At 36.5% G+C, this 19,683-nt stretch overlaps 1 protein-coding gene across 1 annotated transcript; it reads right to left on the minus strand.

Moving 5' to 3' along the window:
• Positions 1-781: 781 nt before the first annotated feature.
• LOC115231134 lies at positions 782-18,200 on the minus strand. Its single transcript, XM_029801218.2, has 9 exons — positions 18,184-18,200; positions 17,121-17,173; positions 14,685-14,839; positions 13,089-13,203; positions 11,544-11,686; positions 6,871-6,953; positions 6,473-6,524; positions 2,246-2,327; positions 782-821 (listed from the first exon to the last, which is right to left on the minus strand). The coding sequence occupies exons 2-7, from the start codon at positions 17,171-17,173 to the stop codon at positions 6,501-6,503; spliced, it is 573 nt and encodes a 190-aa protein (XP_029657078.1). The 5' UTR covers positions 18,184-18,200; the 3' UTR covers positions 782-821; positions 2,246-2,327; positions 6,473-6,500.
• Between the last annotated feature and the right edge of the window lie 1,483 nt (positions 18,201-19,683).

A 19,683-nucleotide genomic window follows, 5' to 3' on the forward strand; every position in this document is an offset into this window, starting at 1 on the left:
ATATCCCCGAGAACTACGTTAAGGGTACACGTCTGTGGAGTGCTCAGCCACTTACACGTTAATTTCACGAGCAAGCTGTTCCGTTGATTCGGATCAACCGGAACCCTCGTCGTCGTAACCGACGGAGTGCTTCCATTCCAGCTGTTTGTGAAATGTTGATTACTTGAACAATGACAGTTGAATGACCTGATAATACTAATTAGATAAATGATCGTAAATCTAATCAACATGATACATTTTGCAAGTTTTAACATTTTAGTGGAATGTTTAAAATAACAAATGGAATCAATGCCTCTTCCGGTGGTATTTGGTCTTAGTCTGCGGTATTACAGTATTTCATCTAGAAAACGAACGGTAGCAACAGATCAGATTTAATCCTTTATTTAACAATTCTAAAGCTTACATTGATAACATTAAATTGCAAGAAGATAGAATATCAATATAATTTCAAATCATGCAATATTTTCTGTTTCAAGCCATAGTGAGAGGCCCTGAAACTCGTTTAAATTACAATCATGGTGGATTATACAGTCTCTTGCATGCATAGTGTTGTATTCAAAGTACAATTATAGTGTCGTTACAAGGAAAGAATATTTTATATTATATATGGAGAAAATATTATTTCATATTATATAGGAGAAAATATAATTTTATATTATATATGGAGAAAATTTTATTTTGTATTATATATGCAGAAAATATCGTTTTATAGCATAAAATATCAGCAAAGACGATTCTTGGAGGCTCTTTTTCGATTTTCACACTCAAAGTTTGTTTGTTCTCTGCTGTTCTATCCTCTGTTCCATTACCAGTACTTGAACCTGGAAACATAATGAAAAAAAATAAAAATATAAAAGTTTAAGCACATTAATTACCGGATAGTATTAATTTGTATATATATATATATGTTTTATTTCTTACTATTCGAACTGTTAGAGCTGTTTTCGCTATGTATCCAGTACAACCCTTAAACAAGTAAATAATATTTCCCTAAACAATAGATCAACGTATTTCAGTTTGTGACTTATTCACGAATATACCATGAATGACGATGCCTTTCATGTTACTTCAGCCAATTGACAAGCGCTGATGGAAGAACTGTTCTTTTAGACAAATACACTGTCAACACAAAGGTCACATCCTGTTTACATGTAGAAACACTTTCTTAAAATCTATCTGCACATCTTGAAAATGGCCAGCGTGTATATTTCACAGAAGACAATGCTCGAAACGTAGAACTGAATCCATGAGAAACTACTTTGACAGCATTCTTCAAATTATGCCAATGTGATCTGTTTGCCCGAACACTGTTGTACGTAGAGATCCCCGTATACTCTACCTGGGCACACAATATATATATGCACTCATATATTTATTGATTTATATTTTTTAAAATAATAAATAAAATGACCATCCCGAAATATGTGTGTGTATATGTATATATATTTTTACATTTTCCCGAGCAATATATAATTTGTTACGGGATTTGACTAGTAAAAATGCTACTGTCTGTTTCGCGGCCTCTATTGTTGCATTTCCTCAATATTGACCACTACTTAGACATACTGACCGGATGTGCATAAACCTCTTTTATGCTGGAAATAGACTTTATATTGATTTGGGAGTGGTAAAATGAAATGAATGGAAACGGAGTGAAAAATATTATATCATTGTTCGGCAATGGGATGTGATTTATTCCTCTTTTATATCTCTTAGAGATGAGTTAAAGCGTATGAGCTGTGTGTGTATCTATCGATCCTAATTCAAAAATTAATATGATCACTTCGAACAAAATGAATTTTCGCCGAGGAAAATTATTTGCAGCACTAAATATTTTTCCTGTTTGAATTAAAGAAAGTACTGGAATTGTGTGAATTATTCTGCCCAGTAGAGTCTGCATCTTCTACTTCTATACAAAATAAGGAGAAAACATTTTTGCCCTCGGATAATTGCTATAATTAAAAAGAAACTGAGCAAAGACAAACAGTTCCGTAGGACAAAACGGAAAGCGCAAAATAAATGCTGATTTTTGAAATTATCCAAGCTTTGAGAAAATGTAATGAAATAGTTGTATGTATGAGAGAGAGGGGGGAGAGTCTGTGCGCTTGCGTGCACGCGTGGGTGTCCTAAGGTATCATCCGTTGTGGTTGATGATGACGACAACGACAAAGAGGATGGTATGGTGATTGATGAAGCTAATTATGACGGTAATGGTGTTAGAAAATGAAGAAACACGATTACTTACTTTCATCAAGCAAATTCATGTTGAGCAATGCCTGGAATTGTTCAAAACTTGGGAGATATTGCGCCGCAGTTGACTTTGAACACTTAAAGAGATTAATTGTTTTGTTTCAATTATTTCTATATTCAAATATAGCTTAGGATTGGATCATCATAGGTAAAATAACCGCATTCAGTATGGTTGAGAACAGAATTAGTGAAGAAGGCTAGAACTACAAGCGGGTGCCTAAAAGTTAGTGTTAAGAACATATTCGTCCAGTACCGTGGCTTGCCCTCTTTAGCATGTAAGAAATCCACATGGTGGTCTTCCCTCCGTGTATAAATTTTTATATACATTTATATTATATATATATATATGGTAATTCCTGGTTGGTTTTAAATTGCTTATTAGCACCTTAATTATATATAATCTTCACATTGCCATTTTGTGAAATCAATCACTCATTTTTATGTCATTCTGAAAGATATTGACAGGCGTGAGCTAACCTCCACAAGCGTAATGGATGTGAGCATTGCTGATGAGTATTAACTTCTTATAAGAATTACCATGCTAATCTAATCCATCTGGCTTACCGTATTCCTGCTTGCTGAGGACATCTTTGTTGGGGATATGATTCTGCCATTTGATGCGGGGATTTTTCGGAGGCAGCGCAGGTGAATGAAAGATGTTTAGGTGAGGCTCTTGGTGTGTGTTATAGCGTCCAAGTCTCACTTCCATACAGTAGAGTGCTGAGTAACATGCAGGTGGTAGATTTCATTTTCGTGGTCTTCATCAGCTTATTGTTGTCCCAAGCCCGTTTGGAGAGTTGGGCCATCGCAGCAGCTGTTTTCCAATGCGTATATTGAGCTCAGCGTCAAGGGATAGGTTGTAGGTGACGATAGAGTCCAGATAGGCAAACTTCTCCACCTCTTGTAATCTGTGGTCTCCAATATGTATGTTGGGATGTCCGATGTAGCCTGACCCATGATGTTGGTCTTCTTAAGGATGATAGCTAAGCCAAAGTCGTTACATGCTTGCTCAAAACAGTCAATGAACCTTTGGAGGGCTTCTTCTGTGTGTGATTACCAGAGCGGCATCATCAGCAAATAGCATCTCCTTGATCAGGACGTTTCTGATTTTGGTCTTGGCACACAGGCGCGAGAGATTGAACAGTTCCCGTCACTTCTACTGTGCAGAAAAACACTCCATCATCTGATGTCTGAAAGGCTTGTGAAAGTAAGAGCGAGAAGAAGATGCCAAAAAATGTAGGAGCGAGGACACAACCTTGCTTTACCCCGTTTTTTATTTGGAAGGCGGCTGATGTTGAACCGTTTGTGCTGTATGGTGCCTTGCATGTCATCATGGAAAGACTTGATGATCCTCAGCAGCTTTGGGGACATCCGATTTTTTGGAGCAGGATTAAGAAGCCTGTTCTGCTTACCGAGTCAAAAGCCTTTGTTAGATCAATGAAGGCCATATATAATGGCATTTTCTGCTCTCTGGACTCTCCTGAAGTTGGCGTACGGAGAATATCATATCGATAGTTGATCTGCTTCTTCTAAAGCCACACTGCGATTCCGGATAGATACGAGAAGCAAGTAGTTGTAGCCTGGCCAGGATAACGCGGGCAAAGGTCTTTCCAACAGTGCTTAGAAGAGATATACCACGGTAATTGTTACAATCACCACGGTCACCTTTGTTTTTGAAAAGCGTAATGGTGTTAGCATCCCGCATATCCTGAGGGACTGTACCCTCTTCCCAGCACTGACACAGAAGCTCATGAAGATGCCGAAGCAGGATGGGGTTTTTACCGGCTTTGATGATATCTGCGGGGGGGTGCCGTCTTTTCCCGGAGACTTAGTTCTTGCTAGGAAGTTAACAGCCTTGGTGAGCTCTGCTATAGATGGCGGACTGTCAAGTTCGCACATGACTGGCAAGATCTTGAGACTCTCGACTGCACTCAGCCACTGTAGTCTCCCGTGAGTAGAGATCCTGGTAGTGCTCCACCCATCTATCCATTTGTTGCCTTGATCCGTGATGAGATCTCCAGAGGGGCTGACTTGGTTGCGGATGGACCGAGGGCCTTCTTCAAACCGGCATACATACATCCCACAGGTGTCGCCACTGTCAGCAGCTGACTGGATACTCTGACAGATTTCCTGCCAATACCCATTTGCACAGCGTCTGGCTGTCAGTTGGGTTTTATTTCGTGCCTTTCTGAGTTCTTCGAGGGACTTTGTAGAAGATTCACTCTTGTATTGCATCAGAGCTGCACACCTTTGCTTCGATAACTGGCTCCAGCTCTGAGAGCCCAGCATTGAACGAATCTGGGTTTACCTTTCTCTCATGCCGAAAGTATCTATTGATTCGTATACAAAGCTTCCCTGATATAGTTCCACCTACTTTCAGCAGAGGAGGTTGGGCAGCTACTGAGGGCAACTTTGATAGAAGCAGCAAAACATTTTCGCAGTGTAGGTTCCGAGGTTCTGGCAGTGTTAATGCGTGGTCGGCCCACTTTCTTGAAGCGATGGACTTTTTAGGGCAGAATCCTCACCCTACTTCTAATTAGTGAGTGGTCTGTGTCACAATCCGCGCTGTGGTAACTGCGGGTCAATAGAGTAGAATTCAGAAAGGATCTCCGTGTAATGATGAGATCCAGCTGATGAGCAGTGGTGAGATCTTGGATGTCTCCAAGATGCCTTGTGGGAAGGCTTGTTGGTAAAGAATGTGTTTGTGATGCACAGGTTGTGGTATGTGCAGAATACGAGTAGTCTCTGACCATTGTCATTCATGTTGCCAATACCAAAGTGTCCAACACAAATGGGCACGAATCATGGTCAGATCCCACGCGAGCGTTAAAATCCCCCAGAAGGTAGATATTTTCAGTCGTTGGTATATTTTCTATGACACAGTTGAGATCTTTGTAGAACTGGTACTGGTCTCCTCTGAGCTGTAGAAAGTGAGAGTAGAGATGCTGAGTAGATGTACTGAGCCAGAAGAAGTCGAGAGGCGCAGTGAGGGGATACGCTCAGTGCCTCCTGATGGTGGTTCTATTGAGGAGAGTAATGAGTTTCTCACTGCAAAGCCAACGCCATGCTGACGAGGTTCTTCTGGATCGCTTCCTGCCAAAAGGAGGTGAAATCCTGCTCTTTGAGTTTGCCGTTCGAGGGGAGACTTGTCTCCTGCAGCCCAGCAATATCTATGTTGAGCTCTTTAGTTCACGGTCAATGATGGCCGTTTTCCTTGTGTCTTCAACCCTGAGTAGATCATCAGATATTCCAGGGCACATGGTCCTGACATTCCAACTTGCCAACCGCACAACTGGTGTTTTCTTGACTTTTAGTTGTTTGCCTGGTGCAGAGGTTGCAGGCCGCTTTTCAAGTCATACTTTAGCTTCAAGCACCCAATGAAGCAGGCGACCTGTGGCGGGTCAGCACCTTATTAACTGGGGGCTGCCCAGCTTGAGGTGGGCAGTAGCTAACCAATAGGACACGGAGGTCCCTCCCACCGTCAGAGGTAACCGTAGCGCCAATATTTTACGCCAATCTGAATAGACTTATCACTCGTGACTGTTACCTCCGTGTTGTTTTACAGCTTTTTACAGCAGCACTGAAGTGTCCTCTCCAGTTTTGCGCAAGCCTGGGCTATAGATAAGAAAGTCCTGGGTAGCCCAATCGTCAGGTTTCCTCTCTCGACCTTGCTGATGTAGTCCAAAGGAGTGCAGTGCATTACGTTTGGCACCAGCTTGGTTGCAGGAGCTGCCGGAAGAGTGTCGAGTCGAACACTAGACCGCCTTCGGGGCTCCACTCCGGATTTCTTTGAAGGTTGTTTCCGTTCCGTAACCCTGGATAGGGGCCCATACCGGGTACTGTCAGCCGGAGCCCGGAACTCGTGTCAGGCAGGGTCGTCACTCCCTGAAGTAGTGAAGAAGTTCGCTACCCACTACCTTTTCAAGTAATGTTAAATTATTATTAGATTATATATATATATATATATATATATATATATATATATATATATATATATATAATATTACACAGTTCTCTCTTTATCTTTATATGGGTTGGTTTGTCCTTTGTAAATAAAACATTGATAAAAACACTTAAGCATTTCGTCGAAGGTACGAATTAGTATATTGTGGGTCACAAGTAAAACAGTTGATTATGGTGACGTCTAATACATGCGATAAAATCGAATGTTTGGAACAAAACAAAATAAATTTGAATAAATGTGTTAGAAGCTTTTGCTTACCCAGGATATTCAACTCGGAATTTTCCAGTCACGTTAAAAACTCATGCTCCATCTGCAAAAGCCAGATGTGTATATATATATATGCATACATTAAATTCAAGAAACAAGTTTGATTTAAAAGCTTTGAGAAGTATAAAAAGATACAGATAAGGAAATCATTTTACATATGTATGTATTTATGTGTTTAAGCTGATCAGGCTAAACAAAATACTGATCATAACAAAATCGATATCACTATCTACGAAACGTATTGAGCTCACTCACTATTTAAATTGACGTTTTGCATTTCTTGTATAAAATATGCATGTGTGTGTGTGTGTGAGTGTATGCATGTGTGCGCGTGTTCAGCGCGCGCGTGTGTGTGTGTTCGGAGAAAGAAGAGACAGATATCTACTCACGGCTCTTGATATGTTCTCAGCAGGTTTTTTATATTCGTTGAAAGATTTTAAAATCAAACGAAATGCGAAGGATTTGGTCCAGCCTATGGATTGATATAGAAATAATTGCTGTATTTATAAATGAGACACACGTCATAGATGCACATAAAACCCACATACGTAGATAAAAATATACATTCATAATCACATATACACTTAAAAATACTATAAATAAATATATTATATATACGAACATACAGACTCACATTAATACATCTGCATCTACATGTATAAACACATATATAAATGCATGTGTACCACATACACAGTTCATGTACTTATATATATATATATATATATATATATATATATATATATATGTGTGTGTATATATATATATATGTATATATATGAACAATTTCAGTTAGAATGGTTGATTCTCTCAATTTCGATACCATATGACAAAGGCAAGAAATTCTGTCTTCTCTGCAATTCTGAGCTATTTTTCATTATTTTTTCTAAAAATACTCTAGTAAGCACGGTTATAGAGCGAGCATACAGATGTAAGCATTGGCAGAAACGTACATTTAGTGCATATAAGTAGTCTCTATAATTATATATAATTCAAACTTTAATTTCCTTTATATTTAACATTCACTATGGGTATCCCTACTCTTTCTGTTAGCTACTTATGACGTTATATCATATAACGTTTTTTTTAACAATATTAATAGCGTGCTGTCTATCACTCTACAAATCCATCATTTTTTGCTAAAATGTCTTATTGACAAGTTTCGCTTTTTTCACCTTCCTGAAGAGAAGATTGCATTCTTTCATTTATTCTTTTGAATAGTAACAGTGGAATTGTCGAAACATGTGTCGAAAGTAAAAATATTTGATTACACCTGCGTTAAACTCCATTTATTTATTCATATATTATTCAAAATATTCAACGTAAACACGAAGTTTCTACCTTTATAAACAAGGAGTTACAACATCTTTACTTGAGAGATTTTGCTACCCTGGTAACTATTTATTATTTTTTCCGTGTTAATCGTTAACAAGGTAAAAATACACTCATCTATTTATATATACATATATGCAAATCAGCCACATTTGCATACATACGTACATATATATATATATAAGTTTATATTCATATTATACATAAGTAAACATATAATATTGTATTATATATATATATATATATATATATATATATATATATATATATATATATATATATATAATATATATATATATATATACATATAATATACATTTAGAAACATTATTTGCATCTATGTGCACGTACACGTATCCAATATAGGATTTCATTATAGGGACAGCACTTCTGTGAAACGATCGTAAAAAAGGTTTAAATATTTAATTCAAAACTTATAAACTGTCATATACATTATATATTTATACGTATACATATATACATATATTTTTATAAATATTTATATTTATTTATTTATATATTTTTAATACAACCATTTTTTTTCACACGTGTATATCTTTCTGTGAAGTTTTCTGATATTGAATTCTTAATATTAATAATAACATATTATTTAAAAATATATATAATCGCTCGCATTAAATATATAAATACCTTAATAATATTAACACTTTGATACAATAGAGCACTCAATATATATTCAGTATGTAATATTCTCATTGAATATATTTGACTAAAGATTCATATATACTCTTTACTCTTTTTACTCTTTTATTTGTTTCAGTCATTTGACTGTGGCCATGCTGGAGCACCGCGTTTAGTCGAGCAAATCGACCCCAGTACTTATTCTTTGTAAGCCTAGTATTTATTCTATCGGTCTCTTTTGCCGAACCGCTAAGTTACAGGGTCGTAAACACACCAGCATCGGTTGTCAAGCGATGTTGAAGGGGGGGCAAAAACAGACACAAACATATACACACATACACACACATAGATATATATACATATACATATATACGACAGGCTTCTTTCAATTTCCGTCTACCAAATCCACTCACAAGGCTTTGGTCGGCCTGAGGTTATAGCAGAAGACACTTGCCCAAGGTACCACGCAGTGGGACTGAACCCGGGACCATATGGTTCGTAAGCAATCTACTTACCACACACCCACTACTACGCATATATATATATATATATATATATATATATATATATATATATATATATACATATATATATGCAACCATGCCCACACATGCAGACATATGTATTAGAATATGATTGTTCCTTTCCAGCAACACAAAACCATCCAATGGCCATTTTTATGGGTTTCGAAACAAAAAGCCTACAGTTACAAGGAAAATGACAATAATAAAAGCACAGTAAAATAGAACGCAAAAGAAATATCTAAAGCGGTTTTATTAATTTGATTACCCTGTGTACGAGGGATACAATGTGTGCAAGGAAGAGGGATATTAGCGTTTGGAAGGAGAATCGCTTTCAATTGAAATTTCAGGAAGAACCTGCGTGGTACTTGGGCAAGTGTCTTTCTACTTAAGCCTCGGACCGACCAAAACATTGTGAGTGGATTTGGTAGACGGAAACTGAAAGAAGCCTGTCGTATATATGTATATGTATATATATCTATGTGTGTGTATGTGTGTATGTTTGTGTCTGTTTTTGTCCCCCCCCTCCAACATCGCTTGACAACCGATGCTGGTGTGTTTACGACCCTGTAACTTAGCGGTTCGGCAAAAGAGACCGATAGAATAAATACTAGGCTTACAAAGAATAAGTACTGGGGCCTTTTCTCTCTCGCGTCGCTTAATTTAGGCTTTTTGGACACAGTTTCTGCACTTTTCACACTTTCAGGCCTTTTCATTAGAATTATAGCAAGAGAAGTCTGCTTTTACCTGCCTTTTTATTCAGTCTTTAGTAGTTTTTCTGTGCCACATTGTAAATACTCGGCTAAGCTTTTTTTCCATCTCTATACGTTCTTCTACTGCTATTAAGCATCTCCCAGTCTGGTCTTTCCTTAATTACAGTTGGTTGATATCTGCTTTCGGATGTTGAGCTCCACATATTTTCAGCAACTTATTAGATTTTGTCAAATTTATTTATTTTGATTATTATTTCTCTTTATCAGAGGTTTTGTAGGAGTTCCTTGAGGCTTGCATTGTGGGAGTTCCTGGACACTTGCTCATTCTAATGTCGACCCTCCAGTTTGTGGCCAAAGCTTACTCTTGCGCTGCCAATATAGTGTTCTCGGTCTCTTTCTTTAGAATTCCTTTCATCAGCCAATCCCACCTATTTTTTGTTATATGGAAATTGATTATGTACTCCCTTCTTGCGTCATTCCTTTTCATTTCTTTTTGAATTTCTTCCTTCGTTTTTCCTGCTTTCAATACTCCCTCATTCCTAACTGTCACTAGCAAGGTTTCCTTACTTTGGGTTCGGTATCACATTAAGCCCTCGAGTTCGATACGCACAACTGTCAGTCTTCTTTCTCCATTCGTTCTCTTCGTGTATCGGCGATCAATGTCTGCACGTGGATGATGGGCTCCATACATCGTTAGGACCTTTCTTGACTTCCTGTCCATCTCCTTTAGCTTCTCTGTCCACTTCAGTTTTCCAGCTTTCAAACCAATATTTTGCTCACTCGCCAAAAGTGCTCTCTTTTTCTCTTTTCCTTCATGTCGTGGTGTTTGATTCCATCTGTGTGTGAGTGTGAGTGTGAGTGAGAGAGAGAGAGGGAGTGTGTGTGTGGGGGGAGAGGGCATTGTAAACGATGAATGAAATGAACATGAAATGAAAAAATCGTGTAAATAAAAGAGCATAATAAACGGAATAATACAGGTTTCAGACATTGGTACGTGACCAGCCGATTCGGTGTAGGGGGTTAAGTTGATTACATTGACCCAGAGCTCAACTTGCGCTTATTTTATCGACACAGAAATTATGAAAAGCAAAGTCAATCTTGGCGGAATTTGAACTCAGAACGTAAAGACAGACGAAGTACTGCAAAGCATTTCTCCCGCTCTGCTAACGATTCTGCCAGCTTACCGCCTAATTTAAGGATTAATAGTGATAAGTTTTCATAATGGTCTAATGAGAAATTGAAATCATCACATCACTAAATGCATATGAAAATCTATTCAATTTGACAGTGCCATAGTAACATTTGAGAGAAATAAATTGCTTATATTCTATGACAAACAGATATGTAGGGTATGTCATTGAATATTTGAAGATTCTACAACCACCGCTCCAACGTAATGTATGCAAAGAGGTATGTACCAGTAATATCCCTGTTGTTATTTCTGCTTCTCTATCTACTCAGCCTGTCTGCAGAATGTTTACGAAAACGTGCTTTTAACGATATTACAATAATGAACTCAACCCTCCAAAGTAATAAATTCTTTAATAACGTTTCCATAAATGAGTCAAATGATTTGCCGTTGAACGAGATGGACACATTCCTGGAGGACTCAAACGGGAGAATAGGTTGCATTACCTTTTGATAAATCATTGTAATTACAAACACACACACACACACACAGGACAGTCATAATGGAACAGACATAGAAAGACATACACATACACACTCACCACCCCCACCCCCACCAGAGTGGTCGTATTTAAACAGACAGAAAGTCACTCACAAAAATTACTTCTTCTCATCCTGCTACTTCTACTACTGTAAAAGTCATTTAAAAATAATTTGCTCGCTCACCATCATCAATGCCTTTGCTCTGTTCTGCATTGTAACATTGAGACATGTCTGGTTCTTGCCAGATACCAGTAAACGGTGAACACTTTTGTGATGACAGGTTTTGACTTGATGCCATTTCTGGATGCCCCATCGTTCTGGAAGAACTGAAAAAATAAATGTTAAATATTGTCAGTCGAGTTTATTCATTCTGAGGAGAATTTCATCAGTCTCAGAGGAATATAAGAAACCTTCGAACTGGTCGTGATTTGAACTCATAATTTAGTGAAAGAAGGATAAATGGTGTCTTGCATTTGGGGGAGAAATCTATTATTTACTCCTGACCCCTATCCTCAAAACTAATGTCAAATATTTTCTAACTAGAGTTCAGATATAAAAACAATATTCCTGCATCTGTTTTTATTTACAATAATTTCTTGTTTTTATGATTATTCAATACAAGATTAGTTGGAACGGTGTAAGTGATGCAGAATTAAGGAGCCAAGTTGTTAGTTCAAGTTGAATGGGGGAATTAGTTGCTAATATTTCGCCACCATAGACATCAGTAGCAACAGCGGCAGCAATGGATTTATGTATATTTTCCTACATATGCACAGATTTGAGTGATTCCACCAGTTGGTCTTGTCTTAAAACTAATAAAGCTCAGCCTCTGGGAGGAACAATTTAGATGCTTAACCTGTGGAATGACGTGGTAGAAATGAGAGAAGAGAGACCGTATTATATAGTCTGTGATGAGTGAAATCCCAGGATGACCATCATGTACTAGCAAGATATATAGCTCTACAGTAATCATAAAATTGAATAAATAGTATTAGCCTGAAACCACAAGAAATCACTGATAGTTCTATTGGCTGTATCTAGGTATGTGCTTTCTTTGCTACAATTATTTTGTGAAATTCTGGAACTTACAAGAATCTTTAAATCTTTGAATAATGCTGATTTCAAATTTTGGCAGCTATTTGGGGGGGGGTAGTTCGATACATAGACCCCAGTGGTACTTATTTTATCGATCCCGTAAGGGTAAAAGACAAAGTCGACCCTGGTGGCATTTGATCTCAGAATGTAAAGTCAGAAGAAATGCTGCTAAGCATTTTGTCCGGCATGGTAACGATTCCGCTAGCTCTCCACCATAAAGCCTTGTCTAATATTGGTTTCAAATTTTGGCACAAGGCCAGCAATTTCAGGGGAAGGGATAAGTCGTTTACACCAACCCCAGTGCTCAATTGGTATTTATTTCATCGAACCGAAAAAATTAAAGGCAAAGTCGACCTTAGCGGAATTTGAACTCAGAACATAAAAACGAATGAAATGAAAGCTTTGTATAATATTGGCGACAAAGCAAACCTAGATAGTTAGGACAAGGCTAAATTATATCAAATAATGTATAAAATGTAAAAATGCTGGGACAAGAGATTGCAACCGATAGACGTTTAATTCTATCTTGTTAATCTATAAACCTGTTATTGCTCTACCAAGTAACATTCTCTCACAATAGGATGGCGCTGAAAACTTCAAACTTTGAGTAGAAATAAATCAATACAAACGAACCAATGCCTGGTGGCTACATTTCCATGACATGGGATCTCCGCAGTAGTTCCTATTTTTGTCATTGGCCAAGAGAAAGCTCGATTGTTAGTTGATGTTGTGCTTTCATCACAAACCACTGAAAAAGAACCAAAACATGGATATAAGAGAAGCTAGTAGTAGTAGTAGTAGTGGTAGTAGTAGTAGTAGTAGTAGTAGTAGTAGTAGTAGTAGTAGTAGTAGTTGTAGTAGTAGTAGTAGTAGTAGTAGTAGTAGTAGTAGTAGTAGCAGCAGCAGCAGTTAATGTTGGAAATAAATTGTTTGGACCACCTGCTGGCTGATTTGAGGACAATGATACATGAAGTGTTGCAAACATATACGGAGAGCATATATATTTATTCAAAATAGACAGATTTCTAGTTTTTCATTTAGTAGTTTGTAAAGAGATAAATGATTTAGAAATGAATTACAATCCCTTACAAGACAAGGACCCAACCAGGCTCCATGCAATTCTTGGAAGTGTAGTCTATTCTTAACTAAAATGGCGACAATATGATTTTCTCCATATTCTTGCTCTGTTCAAATATTTGAGAAAAATTACATTAAAGTGTCCTACTTATTAAAATTCTATTTCTTTATTTATGCAGCTGAAGATGGCATTGCATTTAAATTGATGTAATTTTTGTATTGTTCAATTAAATTTAGCCGATTGAAACTGCATAACTACTTGAGATCCTGTAGATTATATATATATATATTTTTTCTTATATATTCTTAAAAAACAATAAATAAAATAGAAATAGAGGTGTGTGCATATGTATATATATATATTTTATATTTTCTCGAGCAATATATAACTGGTTACGGGATATGACTACTCAGAATGCTAGTCTGTTTCGCGGCCTCTAGTGTTGAATTTCGTCAATATATTGATCACTCTTTAGACATACTGACCGGAAGCGCAAAACCTAATGTACGCTAGAAATGGGTAGATGTTATATTGATTTGGCGATGGTGAAATGAAATGAATGGAAACGAAGTGAAAATATATCCTTTTCCGGCAATGGGATATGATTTGTTCCTCTCTTATATCCCTTAGACACTGTTTAAATCGTATGAGCTGTGTGTATCTATCGATCCTAATGTAAAAATTAACTTGATCACTTCGTACGAAATGAATTTTCGCTGAGGAAAATTATTTGCAGCACTAAATAGTTTTCCTGTTTGAATTAAAGCAAGTACTGGAATTGTTTGAATTTTTCTGCCCATTAGAGTCTGCATCTTCTACTTCTATACAAAATTAGAAGAAAACATTTTTGCCCTCGGTTAATTGGTATAATTAAAAAGAAACTGAGCAAAGACAAACAGTTCCGTAGTGACAAGAAACGGAAAAGCGCAAAATAAAATGCTTTTTTTTGAAATTATCCAAGCGTTGAGAAAATGTAAATAAATAGTTGTGTGTGTGTGAGAGAGAGAGAGAGAGAGAGAGGGGGAAAGAGTCTGTGTGCTTGGTATCATCTACTGTGGTTGATGATGACGACAACGACTAAGAGGTTGGTGATTGATGAAGCTAATTATGACGGTAATGATGATTAAATTAATAAGAAACACGATACTTACTTTCATCAATGAATTTCATGTGGCTTTTCTTAACTCCTAAGTTAAGCAATTCCTGGAAATTGTTCAAAACTTGGGAGATATTGCGCCGCAGTTGACTTTCAGTCATTTCGCTAAATACTATACAGTAAATAGCAAATATTTTATTTCTGTTTGAGCTGAAATAAAAAATAAATACATACATGTATGTCGGTATGTATGTATGTATGTAGCTAGCTAGCTAGCTAGAAATATACATACATTGAATATATATATATATATATATATATATATATATATATATACATTCGTTTAAAAGCTGCCCTGTTAATCCTTGGGTCCAACAATGACACCATGCATTGAGTACATATTAAATTTCATGAAACATGAATATTTCTCAAGCAATGAACAATTTTCATCAAAGCAATGATATAATTTGTCGACTCGGAACTTATTGCAAAGCTTCATGATAAACAACAGTACCACCACCATCGCCACCATATCTGCAATACACACGCCATCCAGACTTCTGACGCCATCACCATCAATACTTTTCATCACTTTCCGCTCCACCACCATCACCACTGTCTTTCACATCGCTTTCTATCAGTATATTCAAACATAGCTTAGGATTGAATCATCATAGCTAAAATAACCGCATTCAGTATGGTTGTGAACAGAATTAGTGAAGGAGGCTCGAACTACAAGCGGGTGACTAAAAGTTGGTCTTAAGAATATATTCGTCCAATGCACATGAAGGTCTTCGCTCCCTGCATAAATCTTTGAATACACTTTATATATGTATTTATACATATACAGGAGTGGCTGTGTGGTAAGTAGCTTGCTAACCAACCACATGGTTCCGGGTTCAGTCCCACTGCGTGGCATCTTGGGCTAGTGTCTTCTGCTATAGCTCCGGGCCGACCAATGCCTTGTGAGTGGATTTGGTAGACGGAAACTGAAAGAAGCCTGTCGTATATATGTATATATATGTGTGTGTGTGTAGTGTGTGTGTTTGTGTGTCTGTGTTTGTCTCCCAAGCATGGCTGTGTGTACTCCCCGTCACTTAGCGGTTCGGCAAAAGAGACTGGGCTTACAAAGAATAAGTCCCGGGTCGATTTGCTCGATTAAAGGTGGTGCTCCAGCATGGCCGCAGTCAAATGACTGAAACAAGTAAAAGAGTGAAAAAAGTGAGAAAGATACATATATATATAAATATATTATATATATATATATATATATATATATATATATATATATATATATATATATATATAATTACCTGGTTGGTTTTAAAATGTGTGTTAGCTACCTTCAATATTTTATAATCTTCACATTGCCATTTTGTGAAATCAGTCCCTAATTCCTATGGCATTCTCAATGATACTGAGAGGCGTGAGTTAGCCTCCACCAGCCGTAATGGAGTGAGCATTGCTGATGAGTATTAACTTCCTATAAGAAATTACCATGCTAATCTAATCCATCTGGCTTACCGTGGGGAATGTTCTCCCCACTGTCAATGCAAACAGACCATATGTCTTTTTGTGGCTAAGGAGTCTATGACTAATATTTCTAATAATACTGGTGCTCACTGCACTCTTTTCACACTTAGTGACTGTGAATTATTTCCTTGTTGGTTTCAAATTGCCGATAGCCACCACAATTTATATATATACACACCCATATATGTGTGTGTATATATATGTGGTATATATATATGTGTGATGTATATGTATGTTTATATACATATATATAAATACAGCAATTTAATAAATAAAACATATGCATACATACATACATATATGTACATACCTACATCTATATGTATATATACATACATATGAGTACAGGACACCACAAAAAAGCGTAGAACACAACGAGAAAACATAAAATCAAACTAGGAAAGGACTCTTTTCAACAACGAAAAACAGAGTACAAGACAAACAATACAAGGAACATTCCCCTTCTTCAGATGCCCCTGTTTCGACTCAATGCGTATGTATGTATATATATGTATATATATATTTATGTATATATATATATATATATATATATATATATATTATATATATATATATATATATTATATATATATATATATTATATATATATATACATATATTATATATAGATATATATATTATGTATATATATATATGTATATATATATATACATATATATATTATATATATATATATATATATATATATAGTTATATATATATCTATATCTACAACATATATATACAGTTCTCTCTGTATCTTTATATGGTTTTTTGTCCTTTGTATAATAAAACATGGATAAACACTTAAACATTTCATTGAATGTATGAATTAGTATATTGTGGGTCACAAGTACAACACTGTTGATTATTGTGACGTATAATACATGCGATAAAATCGAATGTTTGGAACAAAAGCAAATAAATTTGAATAAATGTGTTAGAAGCATTTGCTTACCCACAGTCTTCAACTCTAAATGTTCCCGTCACGGTTGAAAGGTCATGCTCCATCTGCAAAAGCCGGATGTATATATATATATATATATATATATATATATATATATATATACATACATTAAATGAAAGAAACTGAGTTTGATTTTAAATCGTTGAGATGTATTGAAAAATAGATAAAGAAATAATTTTATTCTGAAACGCAGGATAATGCTAATGATATAACGTGAACCGGATGAAATATCCATAATTTGCAGAAAAATCTGTCGGCGGCCAGCTATGTGACTACAACTCACACCCCTGTGATTACGCTTCAAGTGCTTTACCATTAAGCTAAACTGCGCGAACGACAAATACTTCTGCAAAGTTAGGCTATATACATCTAGCTTTATAAGACGCGTAATCTGGCCGCCGACAGAGTTTTCGGCAACAGGTGAATACGTTATCCTGTTCATGCTATACTATTAGCATTATCCTGCGTTTGAGAATATAATTATACATAAATATATTAGCTTGACACTCGGTAAAGTGGGGGAAATGAGAGGGTTTTTAATGTTCCGAGCATATCTCTTTTTCAGAAAGGAAAACGAAAATGTTGAGAAGAAAAATATTACCAAAAGGAAGTGTGTGATTACATATGGTTTTATGTGTGTGTGTGGTGTGTGTTGGGTGTGTGTGTGTGGTGTGTGTAAACACAAGATTAGTGAATATTTGAGTAGGATTTTATTTACTGTCAGAATCGGAAATTATAAGACGGATATATTAAGACAAAATAGTGGATAGAACAGTCTTTTTATTGACCAGAAAAAATTCAGTAAGTTAAAAAAAGAAAGTTTTATGTAATAGTTACTATCAGTAAATGGAGTTGAATGTCTCTGAATTTCATGAAACCTCACTATTTATTTGACGTTTCACATTTTTTTATAAAAATATGCATGTGTGTGTGTGTATGTGTGCGTGTGAGAGTGTGTATGTGTATGCATGTGTGCGCATGTTCAGTGCATATGTGTGCGTGCACGCGCGTCTGTGTACGGAGAAAGAGAGAGAGAGGGCAGATATCTACTCACGGCTCTTGATATGTTCTCAGCGGGATTTTATATTCGTTGAACTTTTTAAAAATCAAACGAAATACGAGGGATTTTGTCCAGCCTATGGATTGATATAGAAAATAATCTCTGCTTTTATAAATGAGACACGTCATAGATGCACATAAAACCCACATACGTAGAAAAAATATACATTCATAATCACATATACACTTAAAATACTATATATACTATATATAATATATATATATATATATATATATTATATATATATATATATATATATTATATTATTTCTATTCTACCTATTATATACGTTTTTATCATTATTATATTTGCAATTTACTTAGCATTGACATTTAATTATTATTTATTTTATATTTCTATTATATGTAATTTCTAGATGGTGTATGTATTTAATTGTTCATTTTGAATTGATAAAAGCTGTTTTTTTTATTTTAATTTTTTATATATATCTTATAATGTGTGAAATTTGATTTAGTATTTCTAAATTTAATTTTTCCCTTGTAAGTTTGGATTTTATTCACTCAAATAATAATAATTATATATATATATATATATATATATATATATATATATATATATATATATATATATATATACACACTTATCATTCCCTTTCTTCCTGTCGCTCTCTTCGTGTATCGGCTATCAATGCCTGCACATGGATGATTGGTTCCATACATCGTTAGGACCTTTCTTGACTTCCTGTCCAACTCCTTTAGCTTTCCTTGCGTGCCATTCGCCCCTCGGCCTCTTTTTGATCCACGACTGTTGTTCGGTAATGAGACGAGTTGCGGAATGCGTGCCTCACAAAAGGCGACCACACCTGTTCACCGTCGTCTACATAGAGCCGGAGGTGTCGCAGTCTCAGCGCGTGTCCGTGTCTGCGTATCATCAACCATGGCACACCCAGTCCTCCTTTTAACGGGTGTTGACAGCAAATGGATCGCCTGACCATCGGGACGCATCCTTTCCACAAGAAGCGGAAGAGAATGCGTTGTAGTTTGGTGATGGTAGGGTCGGGACAAGGTACGACGGTCAGGCGGTAGTAGATGATGGACGCGACGTACATGTTCGCCACCTCCGCCCGAACTTTTAGGGACAGATTCCTCTCGGCCCATTGCTGGGCGAGAGTGACCACCCTACTCGTTATCTCGTTCCAGTTCTTCTCCATTTGGAGGTCGGGTATTCTGTTGTGCATGGGTGACTGCCGGTCATCCATAAACAAACTTGCCCGGATATGTAACTTGGTGGGGAACTTTCTAGGTGCAATCTCCTGGTCAATCATTACAAAAGAGGATCTATAAAAGCATGCACTACCCTACCTCCTTCTCTTAGATCATTCCCTTATCCCCTAGCATGACACTGACCCAACCCCCACAGGACTTGTAGTTATGCGACCTGCATGGCAACCTCAATAGTCGGCTAGTATGATAAAAACACTGATCCCATGCTGTGAATTGGTTGGTGTTTGGAAGGGAATCTAACTACAAATAG

Source organism: Octopus sinensis, unplaced genomic scaffold, assembly GCF_006345805.1.
Source record: "Octopus sinensis unplaced genomic scaffold, ASM634580v1 Contig17530, whole genome shotgun sequence".
NCBI lineage: Eukaryota > Metazoa > Mollusca > Cephalopoda > Octopoda > Octopodidae > Octopus > Octopus sinensis.

Coding starts and splice junctions, on each gene's coding strand:
- LOC115231134 (XM_029801218.2), bottom strand. CDS start 17,173: ATGGAGCATGACCTTTCAACCGTGACGGGAACATTTAGAGTTGAAGAC. Junction 13,204..14,684: donor CATGAAATTCATTGATGAAA/GTAAGTATCGTG, acceptor GTTCTTTTTCAG/TGGTTTGTGATGAAAGCACA. Junction 6,954..11,543: donor GAGCAAAGGCATTGATGATG/GTGAGCGAGCAA, acceptor ATCAATCCATAG/GCTGGACCAAATCCTTCGCA.